This window comes from Labeo rohita, chromosome 5, assembly GCF_022985175.1.
Source record: "Labeo rohita strain BAU-BD-2019 chromosome 5, IGBB_LRoh.1.0, whole genome shotgun sequence".
In the NCBI taxonomy this organism is placed as follows: Eukaryota; Metazoa; Chordata; class Actinopteri; order Cypriniformes; family Cyprinidae; genus Labeo; species Labeo rohita.
The window spans coordinates 37,689,970-37,706,692 of NC_066873.1; the positions used below are offsets into that span (position 1 = coordinate 37,689,970).

A 16,723-nucleotide genomic window follows, 5' to 3' on the forward strand; every position below is an offset into this window, starting at 1 on the left:
AAACAAATTAGAGAGAGAGAGGGAGAGAAAAGCGAAAAGGAGCGAGAGAGTGTTGCAATAAACCATAACGGCTCGACACATTGTTCTTACACATCAGATTTAGTGTTGCAATGATATTTGTGGTCACCATAAAAATCCTTCTATTTTTATTTGTGAAAAACTCCACCGAAAAATTTAAACTTAAGTGCACATTCTTCTCTTGCTGCAATGTTTACCAATGCCAACTTTTAGTTTTTTTGATCCCAGATGATTTCATCTATACTCAGAAGAAATTTGTGTTACTTAGAAGTTGCTCAGAAGGCTTAATGATGATCCTCAAGTTGTTTTCAAAGTATCAACTTTGTCTTAGGTGTACTTAGCAATGCATATTACTAATCAAAAATTAGGTTTTGATAGATTTACAGTAGAAGATTTACAAAATATCTTCATTGAACCTGATACCCTAATGATTTTTAGCTTAAAAGAAAAATCAATCATTTTGACCCATACAATGCATTTTTGGCTATTGCTACAAATATACCCTTGCTACTTAAGACTGGTTTTATGATTCAGGGTCACATATAACTGTAAAATAAAAGGGATAATTTATCCAAAAATTGATGTACTCCTGTGGTCACACAATGGTCATCAAAACTCTTTGGTTGCCAACATTCTTCAAAATATCTTCTTTTGTGTTCTGCAGAAGAAAGAAAGTTACACAGTGCTGAAATGACATGAAGGTGAAATGAGACAGAATTTTCATTTTTGGGTGAACTGTCCCTTTAAGAAATGAATACCATAATTTAGTAATCATTTGTTCTTGGGAGAATTGAATGAGAAACGTTTGAGCTCATATTCATTGCAGACTTTGTTTTTATCTCAATCAAGTCTCAGCAAAGTTGAGATCTGTTCTGAAACTCCAGAGCAGAAACGTGAAATTACTATGGAATTTTGCTCAGGGGAAATATTTGAGAAGCAGAAAACTTTATTTACTCTCCATATCATTGCTGTCTAGAATAAACTGAAGAAACGAAAATTTCTTCAGTTTGAACAAAGCACTTTCCACAAATGAAAGTGCTTTGTTCAATTTTAATACAAATATTTACTTTACCAATTATGTTGTCAGAATAATAGTTTAAGTGGAAAATTAATTTCAGGATGTCTTAGAATTTCATGCATTTGTTCCGAAGAGCATCTTGTGAATGAAATTAAAATGAAATGAAAGCAAGCACATCTGTACCATCTACACAAAGACTTCAGATGCCATGTTTCATTGTTTATTTATTTATATATTTATTCCAGAGTTCAGAAAATTGTTTTTATCTTATTGGTGATGGTTGATGCTTCCTAGGGACAGTTCTAAAGTCTTGCCATCTCCTTAAAGAGGTTATAAATCTCCAAAGGCAGGGGTAATTCCCCATCCCATTAACCAGCCCGGACAGATGATGTCCCCGTCATTACGGTAACACATGAAAGGCCCTGAGATTATTTACTCATTCACTGAAGGGACTTGACCCTGCAGGCTTAACCGGACACACACACACACACACACACACACACACACACTTATCATCATAAAGTACGCTCTTGCACACACACGCACATACACGTCCACACATTTGAGGAGTCTTGAGGGCAAACAGGCCTGTGTTTGGTGATCAAAGCCACCTATTATATCTGGTCTGGGACTGCACCACCGCATTGCTTTCCTCTCACCCTTGAGGAAAGAAAGGTGATTATTTAGAGGTTTAAACAGATAAATTAAAGGATTAGTTCATGGAAAAAAAGAAAATTCTATTATTATTCCAAACCTGTATAATTCTGGCACGCAATACAACAAGAGAAATTTTGAACTGAACTGATGGCATGGGGACTACAGCTTTTAAGCTTCAAACAGGACTCAGAACCATATAATTATCATAAAATATCATAAAAAGAATTCGTATGACTTGTGTACAGACAACAACCATACAATAGTTTTGTGTGATGAACAGATCAGAACCTAAGCGGTTATTTACTCATAATCTTCGCCTCCAGTGAGGTTGGCAAGACATGTTTGAGTGACTGAGTTGGAATCAAGAGCCAGATCAGTTAACAAATTCGTTGATCAGATCAGTGAATCATTGAGAGCTGATTCTTTGAAAAGATCCATTTCGTATAAACAATGTATTCACAGTTTTGAGAATGTGCCAAGAAGAGCTACAGTTGAGGTCAAATGTTTACACCCTCCTTTCAGAATCTGCAAAATGTTAATTATTTTAGCAAAATAAGAGGGGTCATACAAAATGCATGTTATTGTTTATTTAGTACTGAGCTTGATAAGATATTTTACATAAAAGATGTTTACATATAGTCCACAAAAGAAAATGATAGTTGAATTTTTAAAAATGAAGTTTACATACACTTGATTCTTAATACCGTGTTGTTACCTGAAAGATCCACAGCTGTATTTTTTTGTTTAGTGATAGTTGTTCATGTCTCTTGTTTGTCCTGAACAGTTAAACTGCCTGCTGTTCCTTCAGATCCCACAATTTCTTTGGTTTTCCTGCATTTTTGTTTATTTTAACCCTTTCCAAATATGACTGTATGATTTTGAGATCCATCTTTTCACACTGAGGACAACTAAGGGATTTATATGCAACTGTTACAGAAGGTTCAAAAGCTCACTGATGCTCCAGAAGTTTAAACCATGTATTAAGAGCCAAGGGGGTGAAAACTTTTGGAATTTGAAGATCAGGGTAAATGTAACTTATTTTGTCTTCTGGGAAACATGTAACTATATTTTGTAGCCTCTGAAGGGCAGTACTAAATGAAAAAAAAAAAAAAAAAAGATATTTAGGCAAAATAAGAAAAATGTACACATTTCCATTCTGTTCAAAAGTTTTCACCCCCTGGCTCTCAATGCGTTGTTTTTCCTTGTGGAGCATCAGTGAGTGTTTGAACCTTCTGTAATAGTTGCATATGAGTCGCTCAGTTGTCTCATACATTACAATAACAGTATTTTGTATGATCTCTCTTATTTTGGTAAAATATTTAACATTTTGCATATTCTGAAAGAGGGATGTAAACTTTTGACCTCAGAGCTGTTACTTGGCTTCGGAAGATTTGTAATGTAGTATATGAGTTGTATGGACCTTGGCAGGCCCCAGTTCTCATCCATCTCATCGTTTCATTAAAAAGAGTGTTCAAAGCTACTTTTCAGAGCTTCACCTTTTAAGTTCCTCAGAAGATAGAAAGTTATGTGGTTTTGGAACAACATGAGGGTGAGTAAATGATGACAAAATGTTCATTTTTTGGGTGAACTGTTCCATTAAGTGCTCGCCGTATGACCCCAGAGGCAGCCTGGATCAAATACAGCCATATAGAAACCTGGCAGAATGTATGAGTATGTTTATATGTGTCTGCCAACAAGACAGATTCCTCTTATAATCTAATCTCCTCCATTGAACCTCAATTGCCCTGAAGACTTCAACTCCAAACAGGTGTCTTTCCTGAAGAGGAGAATACATTATTCAAAAAAGCTATGCAAAGTAGCCATTATATTTGACTGAGTCATAATGAAAATCCCATCAGGCCGGGGGGGGATTGTCGATCTTGATGGTCGAAATACGCACGCTCGGCTCCAAAGCCAGACTGGTTTGTTAGCAGGCCAGATCTCATTCTTCTCAACAGAAAAGAAAAAAAGGAGGGAAAATGGGAGATGTTTAGCTGACTCCAACCTGAGGTTAAGTTTCCCCGGACACAAAAAAGCGAGCACATGAAAAGACGCTTCACTCAATACACTTTCTTGTTGTAAAGAGAGAAGAAGAGAAGCTGGAAAGTGTTTTTGATAGGGGAAGAAAAGACCGTGGCACGCCCTTTTGATTCCACCTCACAATGGCTGAAATCAGATAGCTGTCGCCTCAGGGTCGAGCTCGAGATGTTGCATTGTGACTCCTAAAAGACAAGAAGAATAGCTTTTCTCGCAATTATCGTTGCTCCTGACGGCGTGGGCACCCGTAGTGCACGTGAAGGGGGATTCGGTCGGGCTTTTTTACGATGAATGTTCGGTTCATGAAGAACTCGACCAATCACTGCCTCGTCTGGCTGTGCGGTTGTAATCAATACCCTCTCTGAAGGCTTTTTGGGGTTTGGGCATCAAGGTTTAAAGTACACGCTGGAGAGCTTAAAGGGGTTTTGAAGCAGACAAAGCTGGAGAACTCCGCAGGTCACTGTCTGGAAAGGAACAAAGCCCTTCCCCAGGCCCTCTTGTAGACGCCGACCTGGAGGTGGACATGCTTGGATGGACAGGGCAGGGGGAGAGAAAGAGGCTCAATAAAGCGCATAGGTTCCCGCTGTAGGGGGTGTTTCTGTCTGACTGACAAGCCTTTAAAAGGCTTTTCTCTTTAGTGACAGCTACGCTTGAACTAAATTATCTGCAGTAACTAACCAAAAGCAGCGACTCTTCCAACTTGACATTTTTGCAGTAGCTTGACATCTTTCAGCTGTTTTCATAGTGGTGTAGCTACTTTTTTACAAGAAGCAAGAAGCTGCACTGCTGTTTAAAAGTTTGGAGGTAGTAAGATTTATTTATTTTTTTTAAAGAAATGAATATTTTTATTCAGCAGGGATTTATTAAATGATTTATGAATGATTATGTGACTAGAGTCAATGCCGATACGGATTATTACATATCAAGTAGACAATAACCAATATTCTGAACCGATATAGTCGACCGCTACACTACCAGTCAAAAGTTTTTGAACAGTAAGATTTTTTATGTTTTTTAAAGTATCTTCTGCTCACCAAGTCTGTATTTATTGATCCAAAGTACAGCAAAAACAGTAACATTTTGAAATATTTTTACTGTTTAAAAATAACTTTTCTATTTTAACACATTTATAAATGTAATTTATTCCTGTGATCAAAGCTGAATTTTTAGCATCATTACTCCAGTCTTCAGTGTCATATGATCCTTCAGAAATCATTTTGATATGCTGATTTGCTGTTCAAGTACATTTGAGTACAATTGAGTACATTTTTTCAGGATTCTTTGATGAATAGAAAGATCCAAATATCAGCATTAATCTGAAATAAAAAGCTTTTGTAACATTATACACTAAACCATTCAAAAGCTTGGAGTCAGTATAATTTTTTATAATAAAAAAAAAAAAAAATTACTACTTTTATTTAGGAAGAATGTTTTAAATTGACCAAAAGTGATAATAAAGACATTTATAATGTTACAGAAGATTTCTACTGAGCTGTTTTCAACATAATAATTATAATAAATGTTTTTTGAGCAAAAAATAAGAACATTAGAATAATTTCTAAGGGATCACATGACTGGAGTAATGATGCTAAACATTTAGCCTTGAAATCACAGGAATAAATTACAAATAGAAAACAGTTATAGTACAAATATTTCAAAATTTTACTGTTTTTGCTGTATTTTAAATCAAATAAATACAGCCTTGTTGAGAATAAGAGACTTCCTTCGAAAACAGTAACATATCTTATAGATTCCAAACATTTGAATGTTATTATACATTGCTATTTGTATGTCACATTATACAATATATTTTCCCAAATGTGCTAAAAGGTCTTTCTTTCTCACATAGTGTTGTATAGTTTTGTTAAATTGGTTTGTTCAGAGAGATGATTTTAAAGATCTGGTTTATAAATAATTCAGTGATTCATTTGATTCATTTATCTGTTGAGTGTAAAGTTGTGTTCAGTAATGTAGTAATTTTAATGCTCTCAAACAGAATTATATCCATGTTGTTTGTTTGCCAGTTAAATGCTTTTTTAAATGTTTTGAATTCATAGGAGTCATATAATCTGATAATTATACAGTATAAAAAGATAATGCCCCTTAAGCATAAATATTTAAACATCACATAAGCGAGAGCTCCAGAATGAATCATTGCTTTTGAACACTTGAATGAGTGATTCAGTGATTCACCAATAAAGACAAGTCATTTGTCACCACCTACTGCTGTAACATTGTAACATACAGAAAGTGTCACTTAAAATCACCACAACTAAAGTTTGTTAGCTTCTGTTGAAGTCAGTGTTGGGGAAAAGTAATGCATTACAGTTTTGCGTTACTCCCTAAAAAGTATAATTAATTGCGTTACTTAGTTACTTTTTATGGAAAGTAATGCGTTGTTACTTTTGTGTTACTTTTTAAATCTGAGCAGGGCTTGCATGTAAAAATTTCTAATTTTGGCAAACATAAAAGCCTTCTCACACCGAAAGTGAAATGAATGCACATCAGGCTGAAAGAGAAATAAATTCTCTTAGGAGAAGAATACTCTTTAGCAATTAAAAAAAAAATGAAGCATGAATGTTTGTGTATATAAAATAATTTTTGCTTATTAGTATGGTTGAATTAGATCATCAAAGGACAGGTCTACAGCAAAGACATTGGTTAATAAAGTGGGATTAAATACATAAAGGATATTTGTGACCCTGGACCACAAAACCAGTATTAAGGAGAATGGCTATATTTGTAGAAATAGCCAAAAAAATACATTGGGTTAAAAAAAATATATCAAAACATAATTTTTTATTAGTAATATGCATTGCTATGAACTTAAGTGGGACAACTTTTGGTGATTTTTCTCAATATTTTGATTTTTTTTTCACCCTCAGATTGTAAATGGCCTTACTTATTTGAAAAAGTAACTTGAGATATTTTCTCAAAAATTCAAAAGTAATGTGTTACTTTACTAGTTACTTGAAAAAAGTCATCTGATTACTTAACTCGCGTTACTTGTAATATGTTACCCCCAACACTGGTTGTAGTGAACTGCGTTTTTATAAAGATGACATTACAGCTACTCTAGTTTGCGATTTCATAATTGCTGTGATTTTAACACTCTCTCTTTCTCGACACAGGAACCCAGATGGAGATGTTCGGCCATGGTGTTACATCGCAGATCTCGAGGATGGAATCTACTGGAAATACTGTGATATTCCATCCTGTCAAAGTAAGTGTTGAAATAAAAAATAAAAAAATAGCATAGAAACTATAATTTACAATGAGCACAACTTAAATAAGGAACTAGGCCAAAAAGGTTTAAGTTCCCATCATTTGGAATATAAAACTAATATGCAAAACTGCATTTTTGGAAAGGACTCTAATTGCTCTATCAGAAATCACGCTGTTCCAGCATGCACAGATACGTTTGTGGTGCCTGTCAACACTTGATGTTTTTGTGTTCTCCACCCAGAGACTGTATACATGAGTCTGTGTGTGTTTTGAAAGTATGTGTTTACCTTAAAGCTTTAGATTGATAATTAATTTGTCTTAACTTGTTTTTGGGATTGTTTCATATAATCAGTACGGACAGCTCTCTTTCTTTTCTTTTTTTTTTCTTTCTTTCTTTCTTTTCTTTCTTTCTTTCTTTCTTTCTTTCTTTGTATTAGTGAATAAGACTTTCTGTGTGTGTGTCTTGCGGGCATGTATGTGTGTGCATGTGTATGCGAGTGCAAACTCATTTTCCTGTCAGTCAGATTTGTATAATCCCACTAAGTGTGTTTTCTACTGTACTGGCAGAGAAACAGACTGTGTGTGTGTGTGTGTGTAATCTGATAGTCCCTGCTCCTCAGTTTCATGTCACTAATCACACCCCATAAACAAGAGCTGACACATAGTATCACAGGATGGGTAGAGTATGAATACAAAACTGAACAGCTGTGGCATACATCAGGAAACAGTCTCAGTAGTTAGAGCTTAGTCTGAAGTTCTCCCAGCATCTTATTCATGACAAGTTAAAGTATAAATCAGGGCGGTCAATTTAACATGTTAATTTAGCTCGGTTAATTGGAACGAAAATTAATGTGATTTAAAAAAAAAAAATGTATGCATTTAATGACCACTGGAGCAATTCATGCTTGATTTACCATTTAAATTGGTTACAAAGTTATATGCCATATTTAATATGATGGAAACAAAAAATATAGCAGTGAGGGATGGAAAATATAGTCGGTTCAAAATGTAATTTTGTTTCATGGTCCTACAGTAATTCATGTCTAATTTTCATAATCCATTGTTTTTATTTTATTTTATTTTATTTTAAAGACTTACACTTCAGGGGTTTAAGTAAGGAGTAAAATAAGATTTTAAAGGAGTAAGATTTTTGTTTTTAAGAAATTAATTATTTTATTTATTCAATTCATGTCTAGTTTTCATAACCCTGTGTTTTTATTTTATTTTATTTTATTTGAAAGACTTACATTCAAAGGTTTAAATAAGGAGTAAGTAAGGAATAAAATAAGATTTTAAAGGAGTAAGTAAGATTTTTTTAAAGAAATTATTTTATTAATGTAATTCATGTCTAGTTTTCGTAACCATGTGTTTTTTATTATTTTATTTTATTTTATTTTTATTTGAAAGACCTACAATGTGGTTCAAAGGTTTAAGTAAGGAGTAAAATAAGATTTCAAAGGAATAAGATTTTTTTAAAGAAATTAATTATTTTATTTATGCAATTCATGTCTAATTTTCATAGCCCTGTGTTTTTATTTTATTTTATTTGAAAGACTTACACGGTCGTTCAAAGGTTTAAGTAAGGAGTAAGTAGGGAGGAAAATAAGATTTTAATGGAGTAAGTCATTTTTTTAAGAAATTATTTTATTCATGTAATTCCTGTCTAATTTTCTTTACCCTGTGTTTTTTATTATTTTATTTTATTTTATTTGAAAGGCTTGCACTGTCGTTCAAAGGTTTAGAGTAATAAAGATTTTTTTAAAGAAATTATTTATTTTGTTCAGCAATGATGCATTAAATTGATCATCCTTTGTAAGCATAAGAAACTTCTTTCAAAAGCATTTAAAAATCTTACCAAGCCTAAACTTTTGCCATGGTATAGTGAATTCTCAAAATTTGATTGGCTGAAAGTTCAACTACATGGACGAATGCTTTACAAAAAAAGTGTGCACTTCCATCCCTTGTTTTTCAAAATCTCTAACCTTACATATACAACTTTTCTAAAAAAAATTATTGCGACCACCTTGAAACTGCAAAGCGTTTTCACACAACTCACATTTTCTTCAGAAAATTGTAAAAATCTTGTTAGGATTGTTAGTTTTCGGCCATCCATCAGTTTGATGTTGTTTTTTCAGTCACACGTACTCCATCCTGGTTTCTGTGCTATTCTGAGGCTTGCTTCTCAAAGTTTTATAGCCAATCTCAGGGTTGTGATGCGTGACTTTAGCTTAATTTTCCTCCTTCATCTCCAGTCAAACAAATAAGAGCCGTACTCACTGTCCAGCACAATTACACTCACTGACCCATTTCCCAAAAGTGCCATACACACATTCATCTGTCTGGATGCCTCTTATCTCTGTGCCTGAGTGAAGCTAACAAAGCCCACCCAACTAATGCCCCTCTAGGCTGAGACCGTCTTCAATGGCAGGCAAATTTAGGACAGCTTTTGTCACAGCCGGTTGTCTTCTGTGCTAGGCTCACTGATTTGAGTCTGGTTTACCGTAAATGTGTTTGTGTGTACCGGCTTGTAACCCATCCGATTTTTTTTTCATGTCCCAGATTCCCGTCAGCTTTCAGGGCATCGCCCATATCAAGTACAGCCCTCCACACGCTCCTGTTTCGGCTTGGATATCATTAGATGGGTCTTGGGTCTTGGGTGGTGCCCTAAAACCACGATGCCCACAATGTTGGCAATGAAAGCAAGGCGATTTGTTGGACCTTTTAGCTCCAGGCGGTCGTTACGCTGTAAAATCAGAAAGCAGTCGGCGCAATTGTAGCATCACAATCGACACGCGTACATGCACCTGAGGCTGTTTGTCTGTTTGTTACGTGGGATGAAAGAACAGAATTTACCCCAATCTCCATTAGGCACGCTGTCAAGTGCAAAATGACACTTTTCTTTGCAGTACGTATGAGAGAGGTCAATTTTCTCCCTTGTTTGTTCTTTTTAGGTGTTGTTTTGTTCTCTGAATGACAGTCTTAGATGTCTTATCATGTTAGACGTCTGTAGACATATTGTCTCTTTTATCAACACACACACACATATGTATTATTTCATAATATCTAGAAAAGGAATGGAGAAAAACTAAAAACTGACACAATTTTCACTCAAACACAAAGAAATGGCAGTTAGCACACTGAATATGACATTTTGATTTCTGTTAAACAGTGCAATATTCTTTGTTTTATTTACGACTTTGAAAAAGCATTTTTTTACAGTGCAGCTCTGATTCAAATCGCTCAGTGTGCAGAATCACATGATGGGACATGTTTACTTTCACTCTGTGATCTTTTATAGTAAGCAAATATTCAGCATGTAGGTTTGCTGCCAAATAACTGGGATGGTTAACAGTCAAGTGAGAGTCATAAGAGAACCAGCTGCATTCCTCAGTTTATTTTCTTAAAGTGAACAACAGCAGCACCTGTTAAAGGTGCTTTTTTTGGATTTTAATCAGCGGTCATGCTCATTTTTCAGTCATAGGTGTGTTTGATGATTGGCTCAAGGTTATGTTTGGATTCGCTCTTTAGACTACCACAATAACAGATGAGAAGACATGGGAATGTAATCTAACAATTCCGGTTTTGATTTTCAGTTCAATGAATGGTTCCATGAGTGATTCTTTTAGTACTTGTAAAGAAGACATATTTTTAAAATAACAATAATAATAAAACTGTCAAAACTCACAGTGCATCTTTAACTAAATTAGGGCCCTATGAAATCCGTTTTATTTTTTCCCAAATTCCGTTTTATTTTTTTCCAAATTCCGTTTTTTCCGTTTTCATTTTTCTGGATTCCGTTTTTTTCTGTTTTATTTTTTCTCAACTCCTTTTAAATGGTAAATTAAATTTTATTAGTTAAAGAGCATGTCTAAATAATTAAAATCATGAAACTTATACAATTTCACATCAATTTAATAAAGGTTTAACAAAAATGAAATGTTTAGGGCCCTAGGAAATGTTTTATTTTTTTTTACCATGTTTTATTGTTATCAAGTTCTGTGTTTTAGCGTGTCTAATTATTTGAATGCACACTTAATTTATTCAAATTTATTCTTAAAATAGCCTTATGAAAGTTTTTTTTACCCTCAGAAATTCTGTTGTGTATTTAAAATGTTCTGGTTATCAACTGAAGGCATAAAACGTTCATTTCATTTGTCTTTTATTTATTAAAAATTAAGCTAACTTTTTTTGGGGCAAACAAAGGGCAATTTACTATTAAAATTAAAACATGGAAAAAAAAGTTGTGTGATTATACCCTAAAAAATAATGTTTGTTTCATTTTAGTAGTAGTAGTAATAGTAGTAATATATTTCTGGCACAATGTCTTCAAGTTATACCAGACTTTTATTTTGACGAGTTGCTGAGTCTACCTTTACATTTCTGTTTGTATATGATATGACGCTAGTTTTCCTAAAATGGAACGGTCAAATGCTGAAATCACCGTGAGTGTCACGTGCACTTCAGTGTGTGTAGTAAACAAAACCTCTCGTCTGCTCCATTCATTAAAATAGAGACACGCAGAACATGCAGGATTCACATTTAAATGGTATTTTTGCGGCGTAATATTTACGGATACTAGTCCGTATTGTGGTTTGATTGAAGTGTAATGACCTACTTTTGATTAATTCATTCAAACTTTGACAAATTCCGTGACATTCCGCATTATTCAGTTAATTCCGTTTTATGACTGGATTCTGCGATTCCGTCTGCGTTTTCTGCATCGCGGAAATCATAGGGTCCTACTAAATATTGTCATATGAACAGCCAGTAAGTAACTACACTGATTTGAATCTAAAAAACCTTAAAATAAGCACAACTTCTTTATGTGTTGATTAACTTAAAGGGATCGTTACTAGATAGTTATTAGACTTCAAATCTCAACACCCATTTACTGCCATTATAAAGCTTGAAAGAGCCAGGACATTTTTTAATATGACTCCGATTGTATTCGTCTGAAGAAAGAAAGTCATACCTAAGGTGACTTAAGGGTGAGGAAATGATATCCTTTTAAGATAACGGCTATATGTGAACCTGGACCACAAAACCAGTCTTAAGTAGCATGGGTGTATTTGTAGCAATAGCCAAAAATACACTGTATGGGTCAAAATGATCAATTTTTCTTGTACGCCAAAAATTATAAGAATGTTAGGTAAATATCATGTTCCATTAAGATATTTTGTACATTTCTTACCATAAATATATCAGAACGTAATTTTTAATTAGAAATATGCATTGCTAAGAACATTTGGACAGCTTTAAAGACGATTTTCTTAATATTTTGATTTTCAGATTCCAGATTTTCAAATAGTTCAGCGAATGCTTGCACGTGTGATTCGAGTCCAGATCTTTTAATCATAAGTTTTCTTTTGCTTTCTTCAAATGTATGTACTGATATGGTTATACAAATTACGAATTCTCTCCTCTCTATCATCACATCATTTACAGTAATTAACGGCTGAGTAGACTGATGAAATACGTATAATTGTTCTTAATATCTGATCCTTTATCTTCATTAACAAAAGCAAAGCACAAATGTCTCTTTTTCCCCCACTCCTCTTGTGTTTTGGGAGATCAAAGACAGGTGCTATTTTTGTATCTCCTGTCTCTCTGAAATCTTAGGGCCGCTATACCTCGTGACCCTGGGCAGGTCCAGCGAGGAATGAGAGATGAGATGCGTACAGCTCTTTTCACTGTTCATTCCTGTTGTTTCACTCATCTGGCCTCTGAAAACACGTTAATTATTCTGTTTCTATTGAGAACACCTCCCACAATCTTTAATTAAGCATGCAGTCGCTCCCTGAAGGCCGTGGCGGTGAAAAGCATTGATCTCGGCTTCAACTGTGTCGTAACACGGCCTCGGGCAGGACTCGCGCAATGTGCCTGCCACCTTGCAGATGCACGACATGGGAAAGTATGCCGTGAAGTTGCGCAGCAGGGCTCATGTGTCCCCTGTTAAAGGGCCTTTGGTGTTGTTTGTGTTGCTTGCATGTCGCACTCCAACTGAAGATTTCTTCTCAAGATGTTTGTAATGACCCCATTGACTTGTTCCTTTTATTCTTCCTTTCTCTCTCCCCCAGTGTAAATCTCAGTTGCTAAATGTACGATAGATACATAGGTCATGGGTAAAGTGCGGCATAACACAAACAAAAGCTCAGTCACAAACGCCTGCCTCATAAACAAAGCTACACTGTCAAATTCCCCTGAGCAGAAAATGAAAGCATATTAATAGTCTGTTTTTTATGGAATGATCCACAACATCAACAAATTAATTTCACTCCGAAGCAGATCCAGCTGTCGTAACTGTAAAAAAAAAAGAAACGTTAAACCAAAACACATGTACTCTGGGCTGGATAAGTGTGTCTGTAACAGGAGGGAGCCTGCCAAAACAGGAACACAACTTTAGTATCTGAATTAATGACAGACAAGCAGATCCAAAAGCAGAAAAGAGGATGTGAGGACTCTTTTGAATGATTTACCAACAAATCACCAAACCCCAGACGCTTAATATAGTCATTTTATAGGTGTTTTACACCAAACTGTGAAGTGCAGCACTAAAACTAGATAATTGCTGGTGTTTAAAAACCCTTTTCTACCCAAAATGCACTGTGTTTCCCTTAAGCGGTGTTCTACTGACAGCAACCGGAAATCATTTTCAGTGTGAAATAATGATTTGAAGCAACATGAAGTGTAGGTGTTTGTAGCAATGTGTCAAAGTTGAAGAAATTTAAAAAAGGCAATGGGATGTTGCATCTAGCAATAAGACTGAAGACTTCCTGTGAGTGTATTGTTTTTAAATTCATTTTTAGGGTTTCAATTTAATGTGTTGTTTTAATTTTGGGTAAATAGATGTTTATTAAATTCAAAATGTAATTTTCTTTAATGTCAGTTATTTTTAAATGTCAATTCATTTTTTATTTAATTTTAATTCTCTTTGTGCCTAATTGTATTAGTTAATGATAGCATTATTTAAATAATAAAATAAAATAAAAAAAATAAAAAAAGACTGATATTACTTTATCTGTCATCTGGCATGCTGCTCCCTAAATATCAATCAAATATAAAATATCAACATTGGCTATCTACAGTATATGTATCTTTGAGTGTATCTTGTATCTTTGTATCTTGTTCCTGTGAGTTTTTTGTTTTCAAATATTTTTGTGCATTTCAATTAAATATAATTTTATTTTTTAATTTAATTTAATTTTAGTGTAATTTATTTTTTACAATTTTGAGAAATTGGATGTTTATTGATTTCAAAATGTAAATATTTTAATGTCAATTCATTTTTAATTTAATTTAATTTAATTTAAATCTCTGTGTGCCTGCTTATATTATTTAATGATAGCATTGTTTAAATTGTTTTAGTGCATTAGTATTTTTAAAATAAAATAAAGACTGATATTACTTTATCTGTCATCTGTCATCTGGCATGTTGCTACTTCAATATAATTGGCTAACACTTTTCTACAGTATATGTCTTGTATCTTTGTATCTTGTTCTTTGTATCTTGTTCCTGGGAGTTTTTTGTTTTCAGAGATTTTGATGAAATATAAATTCATTTTTAAATTAAATTAAATTTAGTTTAATTTATAATTGTAAAATTTTAAAATAGATGTTTTTGAAATTAAAAATGTAAATTATTTTTTAATGCCAGTTATTTTTTAATATCAGTTCATTTTTAATTTAATTATTTAATTTAATTTAATTTTCTTTAATTTAATTTTAGCATTAGTGCATTAGTAATTAGTAAGTTTTTTTTTTTTTATATAAAATGTAATAAAATAAAATAAAAGTTTTCAAATAAAAATCAACATTGACTATTCTACAGTAAATGACTTGTATCTGCCCACATACATGGGCATAATAAAAAACTGTTGGCATTCCAAGAGATTTTGACTTATTTATTGATACTGTCAGCTCACCAGTAACGTTAAAGCATCAAGCAATAGAAACGCCTACTACAATCAACAATGCAGCAACTAAGTGACCTCTGGCAATAAAATGGCTGTCAGCGTGAACGCCTCTTGAGAGCGCGAGGTGTTGACACGACCGTGGATGTGTTAATGAATTTGTGTTGCGACAGCCAAAGGAATACGTCTGTGGAATAACGCTGTTGTTGTGGTGGGAGGTAGTGTTATGTGTGGGTTTGTGTATGAGCACTACACAAACTTAGACTGCTAATATCATTTTCTAATCTGCTTGGGCTTTATTATTTCAGTAAGTCAACATGCTGTAAGCTCTGGCGCCCTCGCTCACACAATAAGATGCCTGTGGAAAATGAGGAGTCATGCACACACTTAGAAAAGTAGATATATTTTTCTCCATTTCAGGTTTTATCATCAATTATTATTATTTTATATCCCATGTTTAGCCCTTTTACCTTCACATTAATGAGTTCAGAATGCGCTGTCCATAAACAGAACTAGAAAAAAACAAGAAAATTCAGTCATTATTCACTTTCCAAACCTATTTTACTTTCTTACTTTAGTGCCATGCACAATTGATTGCTCTTATACTGATCACTGTTTTCCATGTAGTCAGTTTGGAAGAGGAGCTTTAGAACATCAAAACAGATGCAAAAGTACCTTGAAAATCTCATAAAAGCAGTCTGCACAACTTCTGGAGGCATATATGCTTTACATGATGAGTGAAACTTAAAAATTATTTACTAAAAATGTTGATATTTTGCCCAGTTCCAGTTCTCCATGGTGCATTCATGCATCCAGGATGTCCAATGTCCAAAGTTGACTCGATTCACAACATTGATTTAAAAAGACTCACAGAAGTATCAATTAATCCGTTTTGATCAGTTTAATACATACTTGCTGAATAAAAGTATTGATTTCTCTCAAAGAAGAAAAAAATATTACTGTATATAAAAAAATAAAATAAAATATTATAGTGTCATCCTCATGCGAGGGACCACCATCCTAAAATTAAAATTTTAAATCATTTAGATGCCTTTGACCCCCAAATAGCATCATCCTCATGTGAGCAACCAGCATCCTAACATTTAAAAGGCTGCTATGTATATATTTAAATAGATACAGACTTAATTTATAGTTTGAATTAGTATTATAAAACATAAAATATTTTTTGGAAAATATTAATTTCTGTCACATTATTACAATACATTACATTACATTACATACTCTTACTAACTATAGTTAGGGTTACAAAGGGATGGACAATTTTTCTAGAAAATTCTCTAAATTTTCTTAAAAGTTTCCAAAAAATCCTGGAAAGTTAAAAAATTATCACTATAGTACTGTAAGATGTATTTATTATGCGTTTATTTAGTAACTTTCTATTCACTTATCCTAATAATTTTAATTTATTTAATTTGTTTTATTTTATTTTTTATTTATCATAAATACATTTTTTGTATTTACAAAATACTATTTATTATTATGATTATTATTATTATTATTATTATTATTAGTTTAGTTATATTATTATGGTACTTTTACATCCTTTTTGAAACAGGATCCCTGTTCATTGTTGCTACATGAAAACAGCGACCAGCACATTATTATAATTTCTTATTACATTACATTACATTACATTACGTACTTTTTCACAGGTTTTCAAATGGGTAGAAAATTTCTAGAAAAGTTCTGTAAACTTTCCAAAAATGTCTGGAAATTTGCAAAAAAAATCCTGGAAAGTTTCTAAAATTTCTGGAAATTTGAGAAATTTTCACCTTTTTGCCACCTTATTTCTATAGTACTAAGATGTATTTATTATGCATTTATGTAGTAACTTTCT

At 33.4% G+C, this 16,723-nt stretch overlaps 1 protein-coding gene across 2 annotated transcripts in view; it reads left to right on the forward strand.

Moving 5' to 3' along the window:
* kremen1 (kringle containing transmembrane protein 1) overlaps nucleotides 1-16,723 on the forward strand; it is a 76,221-nt gene that overhangs the window by 40,906 nt on the left and 18,592 nt on the right. For both annotated transcript variants that reach the window (XM_051111170.1, XM_051111171.1), the window contains exon 3: nucleotides 6,862-6,953. In XM_051111170.1, the coding sequence (XP_050967127.1) occupies nucleotides 6,862-6,953 (92 nt within the window). The remainder of the gene's footprint in view (nucleotides 1-6,861; nucleotides 6,954-16,723) is intronic.